The following is a 19,234-nucleotide window of genomic DNA, read 5'->3' on the forward strand; positions in this document are numbered from 1 at the left end:
GAAGCAGAGCCTCGGAGCGTCTTTTCCGGAAGTGGAGTTTTTCGGACAGACGTCGTCGTTCCTCGCCGGGTGATTTCGGACCGGAGCGGAGAAACAGGCCCCCGGCAGCCATGGGGAAGAGGCAGCACCAGAAGGACAAAATGTACGCGAAGCGGCTCTGAAGGGGTCGTGGGGCGCCTTGGGAGGTCTCCGGAAGTGGAGGGAGGGTGGCATCTCGGCCCAGCCTACCTGGCAGGGAGGTTGTTACGGGGAGGAAAAGGGTTCCTGGAGGGGTTTCAGTCCGGGCATTGGCTCTTATTTCTTTTCTTCCTTGGACTCTGTCCTGGCCGGCTGAAGGCGAGGGGGGAAGCCAAGGAATCATTCACTGCGGTAGATAAATAGATAGAACGAGATAAATATGATTGATTGATTGAGGTAAATATGATTGATTGATATGATAGATAGATAGATAGATAGATAGATAGATAGATACTGATATATAATAAAAAGATATGATTGATGGATATGATATAGATTATAGATAATAGAAAGAGATAAATTTGATAGATATGATAGATAATAGAAAGATATGATTGATAGATATGAAAGAAATATATAGATAAGATAGAGATTGATATGATTGATAGAGATGATATAGATAGATAATAGAAAGATAGACATAAATATGATAGATATGATTGATATATGATAGATATAGATATGATTGGTAGATATTGAGATATAGATGATTGATAGTAATAGATATTTGATAGATATGATATAGATATAGCTAGAAAGATAGAGATAAATATGATTGATAGATATGATAGATATAGGTAGGTAGGGAGATAGGTAGATAGATTGATAGATATGATAGATAATAGAAAGATATGATAGATATGATAGATAATAGATGATAGAAAGATATGATTGATAGATATGAAAGAAATATATAGATAATAGATAAGATAGAGATTGATATGATTGATAGAGATGATATAGACAGATATAATAGAAAGATAGAGATAAATATGATTGATAGATATGATTGGTAGATGATAGATATAGATATGATTGATAGATATTGAGATATAGATGATTGATAGAAATAGATATGATTGATAGATATGATATATAGCTAGAAAGATAGAGATAAATATGATTGATAAATATGATAGGTAGGTAGATAGATAGTTAACCCTCCTAAAGCATGACTTTTATGGTATATCCCATCATTCCCCTGTGTTACGTGATTTGGCTCCAGTTTTCCACCCTTCCTTCCCCTGCTTGCGCATACGCACCACAGACATGATGGTGATTAGTCTGCACTACTAGTTATGGCCATTTAACTTCAGACAGCATGGTTGCCATAGTGCAAGAGGCATGGAGTGCAGCGTTGAGGAAGACCATTCTGTCCCACACCCATCACGTTTGGGCTGCAATATTAGAGAGGACCGTTAGATCCGTTAGAGGACTAGATGACCTCCAAGGTCCCTTCCAACTTTACTATTATTATTATGGCAGTGAGGAAAACCAGAAATCTTTAACTGCTGCCCCCTGTTGGTTTACAGCCCAGGTAGGGTACATTCTAACCTGGCTCCATCCATTGGGTGTGAAAGGAACAGCTGTAGGGGATACGCTTCCCTCTAGCACAGTTTCTCAGATTTGGAAATTTTAAGAAATCTGAACTTCAGAGTTGAAGTACGCACATCTTAGTGGCCATGTTTGAGAGACACAGCCCTAGCAGAAAGGATACATACAAAGACTCTGTAATTTGAATCCAGTACCTCAATTCGCTTATCTGCCTTGCTTCTAGGTCCATAAGTCTAGGTACATCTTTCTCTTTCAGGTACATAACATGTACAGAATATACCCATTTTTATGGAGGGAAGACAGTTGGTATGTAACTACACCTGTTGAATTTTTGTCTCATTTGCATGTCTAATTTATATTTTGGGTCCCTCCTGGGGGTGGGTGGGTTGAAAGCAAGATGCTATGTCCCACATTTTATCCCAGTTGTAAGATAGGCTAAACTAAAATGGAGGTTGGCCAAAGTCACTTAATTACAATGTATTTATAGGGTATTCATGTGAAGATGAATATGCAGGATGTGTGAGGTATATTGATATAGATTTTTCTTTGAATAGAAATTCCACAGTCCAACTTTCGGCGCCTGCCTTTTGATCACTGTAGGTAAGTTTGAAAGAAATCATAAAGTCGTAAAAATCATAAATGTTGCTTCTTTCCTTCACGCTTTTATAGGGATCTTGAAAATTGCTTTTAGTTGGAATCAGTTTATATGGGTGGGTTTGGTCGTTCATCTATGTGTGTTGGCTTAACGTTATGCCAAATGGATTCACTGTGCTTTTTTATACTAAAATGGAATTCTTTTCCTCAATCCTAGCTTATCTTTGCAACCGTTTGAATATCCAGTTTGCACACCAGATGGGACCATTTTTGATTTGCTGTAAGTTATCTTTATTCCAGTTTCTCTTACATTTGTTTTCTTTTCTTTTAACAAAAAAAGTACTTAAAGGTAGAAACCAATGTCCAAGCAATTCTGACTCTACGCCTGTCTTGTTTTAGGAATATTGTTCCGTGGATAAAAAAATATGGAACCAATCCAATCACAGGGGAGGTAAGTATCGCTGGATTTTAAAATGTGGGTTTTAGACCACAGATATTAAATCTCAAAAAATAAGAGCTTTAAAAAGCAGGTGCAAAACCCCGTTTGGGATATGTATAAAGTAACAAATATGTCAGGTTTTTTTAGGATAAGCCAGATCAGGAAACAGACACCACAAGATCTACTGGAAATCTGTTATTGCAGAGTGTAATTACAGAATCTTAAAAGCTTGGCAGAAGTTCTCTTTTTCCCTCCTTATACTAAAGAGAATCAAATTGGGGCAATCTTGAGTTTCTTCCTTACTTCTTCCTGTCTTTTGGGGCTAAGTTGGTGTTTATCTTGTGGCTGCTGTAAGCTTTCTATATGAATGCTGTGTGTATTAAAAGTCTGACCTCTTTCTTACACCATTGATTCAAGAAACGGTGGGTAATGGAACGATAATGAGAGCAAAGGCCTGTTAGGTTTTAGAGGCTTATTCCCACATTGTGTTTGTTGTTCTTCCAATGAATAGTGTGCAGGGGGATCCACAGATCTATGTGTTAATAATAATAATAAAGTTGGAAAGGACCTTGGAGGTCATCTAGTCCAACCCTCTGCTCAGGCAGGAAACCCTATACCATTTCAGACAAATGGCTGTCCAGTCTCTCCTTAAAAACTTCCAGTGTTGGAGCATTCACTACTTCTGGAGGCAAGGAGTTCCACTGATTAATTGTTCTAACTGATAGGAAGTTTCTCCTTAGCTCCAGGTTGCTTCTCTGGGTCTGTGCTTGTAAAACACAAGTGTTGTTGTTATTGTTGTTTTTCCTTTCAACACAAGGGGGCAGTCGGATCATTTGGCCTGAGAAGTTTAGCCAGATCTCTGGATTTGCAGCAAATCCACTTCAGGGAAGAGTTGCAAAACGCCCGATTGAACCATTTAGGAATGGATCTAACCGCTCCTTCTGCTGGTTTATGCTCTCGTGTGGCCCTCCGGTGGCTTTCCTGTCTTCCCAGGCAGATCCCGGGATCCTTCTGAGGATTTTCTCGCGCTTTCCAAGCGCTAAGCCGGTGAATTTTAGCACACTGGCTTTCCCAGAGGTGTCACGCTGAGGCCAGCGCAGCCAACAATCTTGACAGCCAGAAATTCTGGGAAAGTGCCAGCTTGGGGAAGATAGCAGCGCAGCAGGGTCTCCCTAAACAATATTTTAACTTCTCTGCTTGATTGTCGTAACAGTCGAGGAGGAGGAGGATGGCTTCTCCTCCTCCATGCCTGACATCAGGACCCCTTTAAACTCTAACATAGGGGTCTTCAAACGTGGCGTGCCTGGCTGAGGAATTCTGGGAGTTGAAGTCCACCAGTCATCAAAGGGCCATGTTTGAAGACCCCTGCTCGAACAGATATCTTAAGAAAGCCTGGCGGTGCAAGCTGAGGTAGGAGCAAAGAGACGGCGGGCACCTTGGCAAGCAAGCAGCGGCAGAACGTGGGCCTTAGATTCCCCCCCCCCCATCCTGCTGCCTGCCGTGGAAGGGCGCCATTAATCTCCCTCTTTGGTTGTCTTTCCTCTTGAATTTGCCCCAGTGCCCTAGTGACCCACACAGCCGTGTGAGGCGGGGAAGGAGGGGGCCCTTCTCGGATGTCAGCTGGCAAGCAGGAAAGATAAACACAGCAAGGCATTGCGGCAAATTAGTAGCTTAGCTGGCAGGGAGGACCCTGAGCCGGGAACAAAAGCAGGAAGAGAGCTGCCAAAAAAAGTGTGTGTGGGGAGGTGTCTTTTTCTTTCTTTCTTTCTTTCTTTCTTTCTTTCTTTCTTTCTTTCTTTCTTTCTTTCTTTCTTTCTCTCTCTCTCTCTCTTTCTCTCTTTTTTTCTCATTCTCTCATTCTCGTTCTTCCTTTTGTTATTTTTCCTTTCTTCCCTTTCTCCTTGTTCTTTTATTTCCTTTTCTTCTCTCATTTCTTTCTTTTTTCTCTTTTCTTTCTTTTTTCTGCCCATCTGTCTGCTTTCTTTCCTTCCTTTTCCTTTCTCTTTCTTTTGGGCCAATCACTAGGAGACGGTGAATTCTAGTCCCACCTTAGGCTTGGGTGACTTTGGGCTGGCTACTCTTTCTCAGCCCAACCCACTTCACAGAGCGGGCGTTCATGCCTTGAGTTATTTGTAAAAAAAATAATAATGGTGGAAAATAAGATGAAAAAAACCTAAACTACCTGTGTAGGCAGAACGATTTCTCCTTTGACCTACCCCCTCTTCTACAGAAAAAATCTCTGCAATCTGCTCCTCTGGAGCCATTCTCTACCAGCCATTCCTCTTCTGTCGTTCTGGGAAGTGAATTTCAGCTGAAAACAACGGGCTTTGCGTCAGCAACATCCTTCCTTCCAAGCCCAGGCCTGGCCACGTTGTTGGCCACAGCCCCTGAGCTTGCAGCATCCTGGAATGCTCCCAGCAGCTGTTGGGTCCAATGTGACTTGGCCACCACAATTTATCCTGTGGGGGGGTTTTTTGGGAGGGGGTTGTTTCACAGATGGTTCCAAGGATCACATGGAACAACAATCCCATATGGACTCTGCTGTTGTGAAAAGGCTCCGAGCTGAATCATTACTGTTGATCATTTTCATTTTTGGTTTTTTGTTTTGCTATCTTCCATTAATTCTCCAGGCTTCAGGTGGGGGGAAAAATCTGTTGATTTCCTGCCATGGGTCCTTTCGCTTCTAGTTGGCGTTCTCCCTGTTGTTTTCCCTCTCCGCTCGAGATGGGAAGCTGGAATAGCTATTAAGCCAGATGGTGACCAAAGAAACATATATATATATATATATATATATAAAGAATTCCTGATTTGAAAAATGAGAGCAAAGTTTTATATGCAGCCTGGCTTGTTCCAAAGCAAGGTGGAAAGCTTGTAAGAAACAAAGAGAATTTATTCGTAATCTTTTCCACCTAGTCCTTGACTTATAACAGTCCATTTAATGATCATTTAAAATTACACAGAAAAAAGTAACTTACGACTGCTTTTCACACTTAACGGCCATTGCAGCCTCCCCATCACGTGATCAAAATTCAGACCCTTGGCAACTGGTTCATATTTATGACGGTTGCACTGAAAGCTCCATTTGTGGTCGTAAGTCAGGGACTTACCTGGTAAGTGTAGAATGACAAAGAGACCCGGGCAACCATTGTCTGTGGGATTTCAAAAAATAAAATTAGGATTTGGATTTGAGCCAGCCAGTTGAAGGAGAGAATAACAGTGATTCTTTTAGGAGGGAAATTAGATCAGCTTCGTTTCAACCCTAACTTGCTTTGTGACTTTCCTGCAGACACTATTGTTGCAGCTGTCGCTTTTGATCAGCTGAACTGGCTTTCAAATGTTTGCTAGAGGGTTGCACGGCTTACTCAGAATCCAAATTGGTGCCCTGACAAGTTTTGAACTCGGGTTGACTCTTAATCCCATAATAGCATGTCTCTTTCCCTAGTTAGGGAGAGTTTTTATAGCAAGCACAGCTCGTAATTCAGCCTTTCTCAAACTTGACAACTTAGAAGACCTGTGGACTTCAACTCCCAGAATCCCCCAGCCAGCAAAGAATTCTGGGAATCGAAGTCTCTGGTACTTCAAATCGCCACATTTGACAAATACTGCTCTAGTTTATTCTGTTAGCAGCCTTTGCCTAGTTCTGGTGTCAGATTACGACTGTTTTGGATTTCGCTAGCTTGGATACCGTGCTTATATTTAATTTCAACAGATACTCTAATGTGTTTTGTTAAAAATAGGTGTAGATGTAATGGGCACACCTTCCATAATTTTAATAGTAATGGCATTTAGATTATATGCCGCTTTACATCCTTCTCTAAGCGCTTTACAGAGTCAGCCTGTTGCCCCCAACAATCTGGGTCCTCATTTTACCGACCTCGGAAGGATGTTAGGCTGAGTCACTTTGAGCCAGTCAGGATCGAACTGCTGGCAGTGGGCAGAATCAGCCTGCAATACTGGTTATGTCTTATAGCAGGTATAACTTTCCTCTTAAATAGAAGATTCACACAATCACCAGGAGATGGTGAGTTCTAGTCCTGCCTTAGGCATGATAGCCAACTGGGTGACTTTGGGCCAATCACCAGGAGACAGTGAGTTCTAGTTCAGCCTCAGCCATGAAAGCCAACTGGGTGACTTTGGACCAATCACCAGGAGACGGTGAGTTCTAGTCCCGCCTCAGGCATGCAAGCCAACTGCGTGACTTTGGGCCAGTCACCAGGAGACGGTGAGTTCTAGTCCCGCCTCAGGCGTGCAAGCCAGCAGCGTGACTTTGGGCCAGTTACTCTCCCCAACTTCACACGGTTGTTGGGGGACAATAGGGGGAGAAAGGTGTTGTTCACCTTTGATTCCAAGGGTGTTGTAATCTCTAATGCAGCGTTTCTCAAGCTTAGCAAGTTTCAGATGAATGGATTTCACGTCCCAGAATTGCTAGCATGGGCAATTGGTCTACATTCTCACATCCAGGAATCCGTCCGATTGCTTTCACGGCATTCTCTTTTGCAAGCCTGTGTGACAGCACAGTGTTGGGAGTCTGAGTCACTCTCTTCTAGAATATCACAACTTTTATTTTGGTTTTTCCCTTTGGGGGGTGTGTGTGCTTCGACTGAAGTCCCACGGCAGAGTAGGTGACTAACCATTGTTATTTGTTTGTCTCCGCAGAAGCTGGAGGCCAAATCTCTCATCAAGCTGAACTTTGCTAAAAACCAAGACGGTGAGTTGGTACCCTTTCTTTCTTTCTTTCTTTCCCTTTCTCCTTCTCTTTTTCTCTTTCCCTTTCTTTTTCTTTCTTTCTTACTTTCTCTTTTTCTTTCCTTTTTTCTTCTTTCTTTTTTCTTTTTCTTTCTTTTTTTCTTCCTTTCTTCTTTTTCTTTCTCTTTCTTTCTTTCTTTCTTTCCCTTTTTCTTTCTTTTCTTTCTTCCTTCCTTCCTTTCTTTTCCTTTCTTTCTTTCTTTCTTTCTTTCTTTCTTTCTTTCTTTCTTTCTTTCTTTCTTTCTTTCTTTCTTTCTTTCTTTCTTTCTTTCTTTCTTTCTTTCTTTCTCCAGAACCTATTCCTTTTTACTGTTCTGTTTACCATAGAAGTGTTTAATATTAATTTTCTTTCCCCCCCCCCTGGAAAATACACCATTCAATTTCATCCAAAGCGAAGTCTTTGCCGCACAATCAGATTTAGGCGGACTCACTCAAGTGGCATGCCAACGATTCCTCGGCCTTGAATGTGCCCCAACCGCTTGGAAAGAGCCTCGGTTCCTACAAACGTTTGGCCAGAGCTGAGCCTTTGAAAGGCTGGCCGTGAATGGCAGGCTCCTCAAATCATTTCTCCCAGGGATTCTTGTCAGCGGAAATTTTATCTCAGCCTCTCCCCAAGGAACTCACCGTGGAATTTATGGAGGTTTTGTTCTTACCAAAGACCCGATGCCTATGCAGAGGCGAGTTTTAGATTCTGCTCTTGTGGAATTCTAATTTACTCGGTTGAAATATTTATGGCCCAATATGGCTTCAAGGATCTCAAAGCAGTTACAGTTGTAGAATTGGAAAGGGCCATTTAGCTGTAAAGATCAACTCTCTAGTCAATGCAGAAATCCAAATTAAAGTATCTCTTAGCTTGATTTAGCTTGGCGTGAAAACCAGATTTGCTCCCCACAGCTCTAGACAGGTTCACTGTGAATATTTCACTTAGCCTTTCCTAATAATTAATCATAACATGCCCTTCAGTGAAATGATCCTGACAAACCTGAAGATCTGCTAGCCATCTTCTGTCAGGGCTAAATTTTCCCTCTGCTTAAGGGACCAGGTTAAAAACCAGGTAGCTGTGAGTTCTAGTCCTGCCTTAGACATGAAAGCCAGCTGAGTGACTTTGGGCCAATCATGAGGAGACTGTGAGTTCTAGCCCCGCCTTAGGTCTGAAAGCTGACTGGGTGACTTTGGGCCAATCACCAGGAGATGGTGAATTCTAGTCCCTCCTTAGGCATGAAAGAAGCTGGTTAGGTGACTTTGGGCCAATCACTAGGAGGCTGTGAGTTCTAGCCCCGCCTTAGGCCTGAAAGCTGACTGGGTGACTTTGGGCCAATCACTAGAAGGCTGTGAGTTCAAGACCCGCCTTCGGCATCAAACACAGCTGGCTGACTTTGGGCCAATCATTAGGAGGCTGTGAGTTTTAGTCCCGCCTTAGCCATGAAAGCTGACTGGGTGACTTTGGGCCAATCACTAGGAGGCTGTGAGTTCTAGTCCTGCCTTTGGCATCAAACACAGCCGGGTGAGAAACTGTGTCATGTCTGTGGTTCATTTCTCTCTTTTTTCTTCCTCCATTCAGGAAAATACCACTGCCCAGTTCTTTTCACAGTCTTCACCAATAACTCCCACATCGTGGCCATCAAGACCACCGGGAACGTGTTCGGTTCTGAGGTGAGCATGTTCAGAACCCGCGTCACGGTTGACGATGCACGGACCACGCAGCTAGTCCTCGGCTTAGGGAGCAGAATCTCCATGGCCAAGCCAGGCGGTTGCTAAGCGGGTTCCACTCGCTTAGCCCTCCTTATTTCGGGTTTGAAAAAACGCCGGGGGAAAAAATTGCAGGGTGATTCTCGACCCTCCATTGATTCCCCGCTTCTTCTGTTTTTTTCCCCCAAGGCGGTTGAGCAGCTGAATATAAAAACCAAGTCCTTCCAAGACCTTCTGAGCGATGAGCCCTTCTGCAGGCAGGATATTATTACGCTGCAGGTGAGGCTTATTAAAAGAATAAAAGGAGTTTTGGTTTCGGCCTTCCCCTCTTTCCTGCCCTCCATTCCTTCAGCGTCTCCTTCTCACAATTTGTGTGTGTGTGTGTATAAATGTATATGTATATCTGTGTGTGTATATATGTGTGCATGTATGCCTGCATGCTTAATGTATGTGTATACACATAAATATACATATACACACCCACACAATATATATACATACATATACAAACATATATTTATATATACATATACATATACATATCTCTCCCCCTCTCTCTTCCTCTCTCCCTCCCTCTCCCCCTCTCTCCCTATCCCTCCCTATCTCCTCTCCCTCTCTCCCTCCCTCTCCCTTTTCCTCCCTCTCCCTCCCTCCCTCTCTTTCTGTCTTTTTCTTTCTCTCTCTGTCTTTCTCTTTCTGTCTTTTTCTTTCTCTGTCTCTCTCTGTCTCTCTCTTTCTCTCTCCCTCTCTGTCTCTCTCTTTCTGTCTTTTTCTTTCTCTCTTTTTCTCTCCCCCTCCACCTCCTCCCTCTTGACTTACTAAACGTCAGTTCGGTTCTACTGCCAGCCATAAAACTAAAGATTTATTTACCGGCCAGAGCAAACAATTTCAGGGCTCAGTGAAAGGCATATTATCTCACTTAATGAGAGATGGAGCAGCAGATTCTCTCTCTTCTTTCTCTCCCCCTCTCTCTCTCTCTCTCTCTCTCTCTCTCTCTCTCTCTCTCTCTCTCTCTCTCTCTCTCTCGGAGTTTGCCCGCCATGGAATATTATTGGAGGCTTTCTTATCGGAACACACAATGCCACATTTATCTCCTGTTCTGCCACTTGCGCTCCCACTGACGTCTTCTTCTTCTTTCTTCCACCGTTCTCTGGGCTCTTTGGATTCAGGCCGCGTTCATCCCTGCCCACTCTGCCGGATTTTTATTTATGTATTCGGCACTGGGGGGGGGGGGAGAAAACTGCTCTGGAAGCTGTCCATGTCGAGTTTCCTCACCCTGAAAGAGAATGTGCCGGAACGGAACAAAGCTTTTTATCCCAATCTTCCCTGGTGGCTTCCCGCCCAAAAAAATTACGAAAGGGAATGGATGCTCAGCCGAGCTCAGAACTGTTGCTCCAAAGCTGCTGATCTTCTCTGTGTTTTGTTATTTATTTATTTCATTTAGGATCCCACCAATTTGGACAAATTTAACGTCTCCAGCTTTTTTCACGTGAAGAACAATTTGAAAGTCACCGACCCGGGTAAGAGGGATGGTGGAGAACGGCAGGCAGTCCTCAACGTATGATCAAAACTTCCGCTGGCTAAGCAAGACACCTGTTAAGAAAGAGTTTTGCCCCATTTTGCCATAGTCGTTAAGTGGATCGCTGCTGATAACACGGTTGTTAAGTGAATCTGGTTCCCCCCTTGACTTCGCTTGGCGGGAGGTTGCAAAAGCGGGGGGGGGGGGGGTTACGTGACTCCAGGGACACAGCAACCGTCGTAAATACGAGTCAATTTCCCAGCGTCTGAATTTTGATCTCCGGGATGCTGCAAACGGTCGTAAGTGAAAAACGGTCGTAAGTCATCTTTTTTGTCACTGTAACTTTGAACAGCCACTAAGCAAATGATTATAACTTGAGGACGACCTGGAGCAGGAGACTGTGAACCATGGAAAGCCCAAGCTGAGATTTTTGATGAGCTCAAAATATAATGTTTTTAAAAGGATGCCGCCGTTTTTTAATGTCCCACCCAGCCCCAAAGGTGTTTGGCTCATGTCTTTCGGGTCTCTGCAGGCTTCCCAAGTTTAGTGACCTCAAGATGTACCAAGATTATAAACTGAGTTTCATTAAGAGGGCATCGGGGAGGCAGCGATAATTGTATTTCACTTGGAGAACCAAATTGGCTAAGCGGCTGAGGTTAAAATATAATTACAGTTCCTCAGCCACGGGTCAATAAAGAGCAACTGAACAAAGAAAGATTCTTTGACATGTTACATTTAGAACCGTCACTGGGTGGTTAAATAAGAACGCAGGACCACGTAAGAAACTCAAGCCTCAGTTTGGTCCGTTTAGATCAGCGTTTCTCTGGCTGAGAATTCTGGCCCTTGGAATCCACACCTCTTAAAGCATGCTGGCTGCGGAATTCTGGGAGTTGAAATTTACCTATATAAAAGCAGGCCAGCTGGTAAATTCTGGCGGTCTAACCATCTTAAAGCATGGTGGCTGGGGAATTCTGGGACTTGAAGTCCCCCATCTTAAAACATACTGACTTGGGAATTCTGGGAGTTGAAGTCCACCCATCTTAAATCATGCCTAGCTAGGGAATTCTGGGAATTGAAGTCCCTGCCTCTTCAAACTGCCAGGATTGAGTGATACTGCTTTAGATGCTGATTAATTTTGTTGTCCTCCCGTCTTTCGCTCTGCCGTCCTGTTACATCTTTAGCAGAGCCCAGACACGGGGCTGACCCTTCCCAGTTTAGACAAGGCCGCTCCTGATCTATTGCAATCTTTTGCAGATGACGAAAAGGCCAGATCAGACCCCTCCTATTATTTGAAAAATGCCAACGTGGAGACCAGAGAGACTCTGTCGGAGTTATACAAAGAATTCAAAGGGGACGATATTCTGGCGGCCACGATGAAAGAGCCGGAGAAGAAAAAAACAGACAAGCTGAATGCGGTGAGTCGATACGTCGAGGGCCATTTTTTTTTTTTTTAAAAAAAAGCGACTGGAGAACGGAGTGTATCTCGAACCCTGCTTTTCCAACTTGGCCACTGGAAGATGGGAGGACTTCAGCTTGAACGGTCACTAAATGAACTGCTGTAAGTTGAGGACTACCTGCATTGCAAATATTCTGCCTCTGATCTCCTCACCTGTTGCTGTTTTAACAGGCTCACTATTCCACAGGGAGGGTCAGCGCCTCGTTCACATCCACAGCCATGGCGCCTGAGACAACGCACGAAGCAGGTAAAGGTCCCTTCCTTCCTTCCTTCCTCTGCATAAATTCCACTCCCTTGTAGCACTGATGATGTTACCTAGTTTGGGTAATGAAACGTCTGCAAGAAAACAAGCAAGCTCAGAGAGCACCAAGGACCGTACAGTCCTTCCTTCCTTCCTTCCTTCCTTCCTTCCTTCCTTCCTTCCTTCCTTCCTTCCTTCCTTCCTTCCTTCCTTCCTTCCGTCTTCCCTCCTCTCCTCTCCTCTCCTCTCCTCTCCTTTCCTCTGCATAAATTCCACCCCCTTCTAGCACTGATGATGTTACCTAGTTTGGCTAATGAAATGTCTGTAAGAAAATAGGCACACTCAGAGAACACCTAGGACCCCATAGTCTGTCCTTCCTTCCTTCCTTCCTTCCTTCCTTCCTTCCTTCCTTCCTTCCTTCCTTCCTTCCTCCCTCCCTCCCTCCCTCCCTCCCTCCCTCCCATAAATCCCACTCCCTTCTAGCCCTGACGTTACCTAGTTTGGCTAATGAAACATCTGCAAGAAAACCACCTAGCTCAGAGAGCACCAGGGACCCCTGAACAATACATCAGTGCAACCATGTGCCCTTGGCCTCTCTCAACAGCTGCCATAGATGACGACGTGGTGCGCTACCAATACGTCAAGAAGAAGGGTTACGTCCGGTTACACACCAATCGGGGAGACCTCAACCTGGAGCTTCACTGCGACATGGTGAGGCCATAGTTGGCTTGTTGGTGGCCAAGTCTTCAGATGCAGATGGTCGAGGCTGTCAGTCCTATAAATCCTGTGGGCCCCAAAGGTGGAGGTGGTGGGGATGATTTGCGAAGGGAGTCGTGGGAATCCTTGCCTGGAAGGTGCCACCTTAGGGGAAGGAACCTGCGTTGTTTTCACGGGTAACCTTTCCCAGGTGGAATTCACACAGCTTCGTGGTTGGGCTTCAGAAGTGTCAGAGGGGGTCCAGGTGTGAAAAAAAAAATAGGGATTTAAAGTTGTTTTGGAAGAAAGGGACCTCCATCTCTTCGTGTTTCTTTCAAAAAGAATTGAACAGCAGTTAAGGAACGACAAGTTGTCAAGTAACATCAGTCTATTAACGTATAGAAAAAGGGATGCTTGCTAGAAAATAATAAGCAGACTAGAAATCCCTTCCATTTGCCGTTTGTCAAATTTACCAAAGTTAGCTCCGATATCCAGGCAGTCCTCGACTTACGACCGCCATTGAGCCCAAATTTTCTGTCGCTAAGCGAGACAGTTGTTAAGTGAGCTTTGCCCCCATTTCACAGCCTTTCTTAGCACAGGTGTTAAGGGGATCGCTGCAGTTGTTAAGCTAGACTCCCTCTGGTAAAAACAAAGCGGTGTTTTAAAGCCGCTGAAAAACCGGTCTTAAGATCACCTTCAAAGAAAGATGCTCTTTGATTACCTGGATGAATCTGGCCAGGGAGAAGGTGGGTGGGAAGAGGTTTGCCTCCAGGGTGTATTTTTAGATCCTCCAGGTGGAGGTGAGAAGCAGGGAATCTGTACAGCGCCGGCTTCAGAGGTGACGAACGGGCAATGGCGCAGGCTTGTCACAACTTGGCGTTGTGCAGGAGCCTTAAACAAAGAGCTTTGCACCGACTTCATTTTTCTTTGCGTCTGTTGAATAGCCCTACTGTATTTGTCTCCCTTCCCAACATCCCTTTTGCTTTGGCCAATAGCAAATGGTTGAGCCATAAACCAAATCAGATTTTTGTTTCCCCCCCCCCCGAGAACTTAAAGCAGAAATTCCAAAAATCTGGAATTGTTCTTTAAGTGTCAAAAGGGCAAGAAAAAATAGGAAAGAAGGAAGGGATCGGCTGCACTTTCCAAGAGAGCAAAGAAGCTTTTGAGCTGCTTTTTCTTGTCCTTTCTTTCAGGAACGTTGCTAAGGCAACGCCGGCTTGCTCGCCAGAATGCGATGCGCCTCGCATGATGCACAGGCAGTGGCCATGGGAACCGGCTCTCTCCGTGCGTGTGGACAGAGAGAGAGAGAGAGGGAGCCTGTGTATAAATATAAATAAAATCACAGGGAAATAATTTGCAGCCCACAGAGTATTTGCAAAAAAAAACCAGGCGCCTCATATCTCTTTCCACTGTGGGTTAAATTCATTACTGCTTTACTGAGCGCTGAAATGGGGCTGGTTGTGCTCTCCCAGAAGGAAAAAATCATTTTTGCAGATTGAACAAGCATTCGTTTAGTGACCGTTGGAAGTCAGAACAGTGCCAGGGTGGAAAAAAGTGACTTACCACCGTTTTTCACCCTTAACGACCGTTGCAGCATCTCTGTGTTCGCGTGATCAAAGTTCGGCCCCTTGGCAACCGGTTTCATATTTATGACGGTCGCAGTGGTCCCGTGTGTGTGTGTGTGATCCGATCCCATTTTGCAACCTGACAAGCAAAGTCATTTCCGTTGCTAAGCGAGACGTTTGAGAAGTGGCTTTTGCCTCGTTTTACGACCATCGCTTGCCATTCTCGTTTAAGTGAATCGCCGCAGTTTGTTAAGTTAGTAACACCGTCGTTAAGCGAAGCTGGCTTCCCCCATTGGTTCTGCTTGTCCGAAGGTCGCAAAAGGGGGGTCACATGATCCCGGGACTGTCACACCTAATGAGTCGGTTGCCAAGCGTCTGAATTTTGATCCTGGGGATGCTGCAACGGTCGTAAGTGTGAAAACTGGTCGTAAGTCACTTTTTCCAGGGCATCGCGACTTCGAACAGTCGCTAAACGAAGTGTAGTAAGTCGAGGACTACCTGTGATCTCAGCCATGGCTATTTTTTAATTTATTATTTATTTGTTCAATGTATTTGCTGCCTATCACGCTAGGCGGCTTAAGACAATAAATAGGAAGAAATGAACAGAAGGGTCCACAAAAGGAGGATAGAACCATAGAATAAGCAGTGAAAAAGAAAACGGTGAGAATCGATCCACTATGATAACAAAAGACAGACAGGTGGAAAGAAGTTGTGGACTTCAATTCCCAGAATTCCTGAGCCAGCAGGGCTCAGCTTGGAAACTCTCCCTTCAGCATGGTTGGCTCAGGAATTCTGGGAGTTGAAGTCCACGAGTCATAAAAGAGCCAGGGTTGCCTACCTCTGGCCAAGGTCTAGGCCGCTTTATGACTCGGGGACTTCAATTCCCAGAATTCCTGAGCCAGCATGAGGGAACTATGGTCTCCTCATGACTCGTGGACTTCAATTCCCAGAATTCCTGAGCCAGCATGGGGGAAATATGGCCCTTTCATGACTCGTGGACTTCAATTCCCAGAATTCCTGAGCCAGCATGAGGGAACTATGGTCCCCTCATGACTCACGGACTTCAACTCCCAGAATTCCTGAGCCAACATGGCTCAGCTTGGAAACCCCTCCCTTTCTCCTCAGCGTGGCTGGCTCAGGAATTCTGGGAGTTGAAGTCCACGAATCATAAAAGAGCCAAGGTTGCCTACCCCTGCTGTAGTTCATCCCACGAAGGGCTTTCCTGTGTAAAAAATGACTGGATTTCATTACAAGCAGCTTGTGTGTGTGTGTGTTTGTGTGTGTGTGTGTGTGTTTTCCTGTCTCTCCCAGACCCCTAGAACCTGTGAAAACTTCATTCAACTCTGCAAGAAGAACTACTACGATGGGACCATATTTCACCGATCAATTCGCAATTTCGTGGTGAGTATCGAACTGGAAGGCCGAAGGCATAAATGTCTGCCCGGCAAACGAAAGAGAGAAAGAGAGTTGCTGGGTCTTAATTAATGGCTGTCGTGGCGCGGTTGCTGCCATCTCCTTTGGATCAACAACCAGTATTTGAGGGGCTGCCACAAGGAAGAGGAGGGGGTCACGTTATTCTCCAAAGCACCCAGAGGGCAGGACAAGAAACAACAGTTGGAAACTGATCAAAGAGAGAAGCAACCTGGAATTAAGGAGAAAGTTCCTGACAGTGAGGACAATTAACCAGTGGAACTACTTGCCTCCAGAAATCATGGGTGTTCCATCACTGGAGGTTTTTAAGAAGAGGCTAGACAGTCACTTGTCTGAGATGGTAAAGGTTCTCCTGCTTGAGCAAGGGGCTGGACTAGAAGACCTCCAAGGTCCCTTTCTATTCTATTCTATTCTATTTTTCTATTCTTATTCTATTCTATTCCGTTCTTATTCTATTCTGTTCTATTATTCTATTCTATTTTATTCTTATTCTATTCTATTATTTCTATTTCTATTATTTCTATTTCTATTCAACTGCAGTGGACATAACCTAAGGCTTGACCTGAACAGAACCGAGAGTTGCTCGGTGTCCTTACCGCCCTCGTTGCATCGGTCATGCCATCATTGGTTCAACCTCAGAAGTTGCCTTTTCAGATAGTTGACTTTACAACCACAGCTGAACCCAACATCTCCTCTCTCTTGGACTTTGACCCACAGATTACCCTGTGAGGAAGTTTGTACCTGGAGAACTTGTGGGTTTTGCAATTATTTCCCCTTTGCCGAGTTTTTTCTCTTCCCTGTTCAGCTGCTGAAAACCTCTTTGTTGTAATTTGGTTGATCGATTACGGCAGGGCCCCAGTTAAAGGAGAAGGAAATAAAAAATAATGGTTTTCTTTTCTCCAGTGGGTTGATAAAAAATAACATCTTGAAGGATCTCAACGATAAAGCCACGGCTGTTCAGCTTCCCCCCTCCCCACCTTACACTGTCTTTCTCTTTTGATTGTCTAGATTCAAGGTGGAGACCCTACCGGGACTGGAACAGGTAAAGAATACCAGGTTTTCTTTCTTTTCTGATTCATTTTAGTTCTTTGTAGACCCTGCAGGAGGAGGAGAACCTTGCTAGTCTGTGGCAGCCAAAAATAGGAGGAATGTGCCGGCATTCTTAAATTAATCAACTAAGTTATTCCTACCTTAATAGGAAAAAAAATAATAAAAATGGGAAAGTTGAAGGTCCTGAATCCATTGACATATCTTGGATGGGAAGTTGAGGAAACATTCAGGATTTGGGGAAATGGGGGTTACTACTTAAAGCACTGGACTAAACTAGATTAGAAACAAGACACTGAGTTCTAGTCCTACCTTAGCCAGCTGGTTGACTTTGAGCCAATCACCAGGACACTATAAGTTCTAGTCCCGCCTTAGCCACAAAAGCCAGCTGGGTGGTCTTGGGCCAATCACCAGGAGGTGCTGAGTTCTAGTCCCGCCTTAGCCATGAAAGCCAGCTGGGTGGTCTTGGGCCAGTCACCAGGAGGCAGTGAGTTCTAGTCCCGCCTTAGCCACAAAAGCCAGCTGAGTGGTCTTGGGCCAATCACCAGCAGGTGCTGAGTTCTAGTCCCACCTTAGTCATAACCCACCTTGTCATAACCAAATCCAAAAATGAAATAAACCCAGAGGCCGATCCCACACCAGGTTCTGGATACAGCCATGAACCGAAACTTTGAAGAAGCAGATGGGCAGAGAGAAAGTGAGCACACATGGGCTGTATATAGATCGATCCGTGTGACTGTGAAGGTTCTGGAGATGTGCAGTGTTGGTGTGTGTCTGTTTTTTCCTGTAGGAATAATTCTAGCACAGAGTGAACATCCAGGACACTTAACTCTCTTTCCAATCTTTGCTGTTTCCAAGGGCAGGCAGTAAATGTGGACCCACGGATGAAGGGGACTGTTTTTTTTTTAATTGAATTGGCAGAGATTTCTGGCACTTGGCCACCTGCCAGCAGTAACAACAAAGCTGTTCCTTTGTCTTAGCTGTAAATTGTACAGCTGAAAATTCGGGATTTGATAAGAGATGGATTTGTGGCCTCCTTGGCGCTCTCTGAGGTTGGTGGTGTTCATGTAGGTGTTTCATCACCCAGCTAGGTAAGATCATCACTGGTAGAAGGTAGTGGGGGAGGAGGAGGAGAAGAAAGGATTGTGTGGTCCTTAGTGCTCTCTGAGGTTGATGGTTTTCTTGCAGATATTTCAGTACTAGAAGGATGTGGGTTTTGTGGAATGGAGATGATGGAAGAGGAGGAGGAGGAAAAGGATTGTGTAGTCCTTAGTGCTCTCTGAGGTTGATTGTTTTCTTGCAGATATTTCCCTACCCAACTAGGCAACGTCATCAGTACTAGAAAGATGTGGGTTTTGTGGCATGCAGGAGGAGGAGCATTGTAAATAGCTGGACCTCAGTGACAGGCAGAGCAAAGAGCTTCCCATCTCCACCATCCAGACAAGGTGCTTTTGAGAAGCTGGACATAGGACACTACAGTGGAACTTAGGAGTTGCCTTGAGGCAGCACGTTGGCTTTTACTTCCTGCCGTAAATGCTTTGCCTTCCTTTCCCTGGTCCTCCTCCTGTCCCGTGGAAGCAGGGCCGGCCTTCAGACACGTCCGTTGTTTTCCTTTCAGGCGGAGAGTCGTGCTGGGGAAAGCCGTTCAAAGACGAACTGAGGCCCAACTTGTCCCACACCGGACGAGGCGTCCTCAGCATGGCCAACACGGGGCCCAACACTAACAAGTCTCAGTTGTAAGTGGCGACTTGGCTCTTCCCGTGTCCTCGCATGCTCCCGTCAGGAAACCTGTAGAAGGAGCGAGGACTCTTCTCCAGATGGAATCTGACCTTGGGAGGTGGTCTTCTCATTATCTTCATCTGCTTGAAGTTTGCACCTTCTACTTTGACATACAAAACGCCTATCTTAGGGCATCCTTGAGAACCACCTAGAGCAGTGGTTCTCAACCTGTGGGTCGGGACCCCATTTGGGGTCGAACGACCATTTCACGGGGGTCGCCAAACAACGCAGTCCGCCATTTTTTCCCCCCTTTTCCTTAGCTGTGCTACTCCCTTTTATTCTATTGGCTTTTGAAAGCCAATAGAATAGACTCTCTTGAATAGAGTCTAATTCTATTGGCTTTCAAAAGCCAATCGGAATTGTCCAGGCTGTCTCTGCCCTGCTGAGCCCGCCAAAAGTCCCATTCTGCAAACGGTGCTGCACCAGTTGAGTAGTCCTCGACTTATGACCGGTTGGGGGA

General features: G+C 44.9%; 1 protein-coding gene across 1 annotated transcript in view; it reads left to right on the plus strand.

Annotated features, from left to right (window-relative positions):
- PPIL2 (peptidylprolyl isomerase like 2) overlaps nucleotides 1-19,234 on the plus strand; it is a 25,484-nt gene continuing 6,250 nt past the window's right edge. The window contains exons 1-15 of the mRNA XM_039332339.1: nucleotides 1-142; nucleotides 1,829-1,878; nucleotides 2,127-2,172; nucleotides 2,384-2,446; nucleotides 2,566-2,617; nucleotides 7,262-7,313; nucleotides 8,913-9,004; nucleotides 9,230-9,319; nucleotides 10,485-10,560; nucleotides 11,814-11,974; nucleotides 12,187-12,262; nucleotides 12,861-12,967; nucleotides 15,829-15,918; nucleotides 16,957-16,990; nucleotides 18,614-18,731. Of these exons, the coding sequence (XP_039188273.1) occupies nucleotides 111-142; nucleotides 1,829-1,878; nucleotides 2,127-2,172; nucleotides 2,384-2,446; nucleotides 2,566-2,617; nucleotides 7,262-7,313; nucleotides 8,913-9,004; nucleotides 9,230-9,319; nucleotides 10,485-10,560; nucleotides 11,814-11,974; nucleotides 12,187-12,262; nucleotides 12,861-12,967; nucleotides 15,829-15,918; nucleotides 16,957-16,990; nucleotides 18,614-18,731 (1,139 nt within the window). The 5' untranslated portion in view covers nucleotides 1-110. The remainder of the gene's footprint in view (nucleotides 143-1,828; nucleotides 1,879-2,126; nucleotides 2,173-2,383; nucleotides 2,447-2,565; nucleotides 2,618-7,261; nucleotides 7,314-8,912; nucleotides 9,005-9,229; nucleotides 9,320-10,484; nucleotides 10,561-11,813; nucleotides 11,975-12,186; nucleotides 12,263-12,860; nucleotides 12,968-15,828; nucleotides 15,919-16,956; nucleotides 16,991-18,613; nucleotides 18,732-19,234) is intronic.

The sequence above is a fragment of the Crotalus tigris genome, unplaced genomic scaffold (assembly GCF_016545835.1).
Source record: "Crotalus tigris isolate CLP2741 ecotype Arizona unplaced genomic scaffold, ASM1654583v1 scf7180000024461.2689607, whole genome shotgun sequence".
NCBI classification, from domain to species: domain Eukaryota; kingdom Metazoa; phylum Chordata; class Lepidosauria; order Squamata; family Viperidae; genus Crotalus; species Crotalus tigris.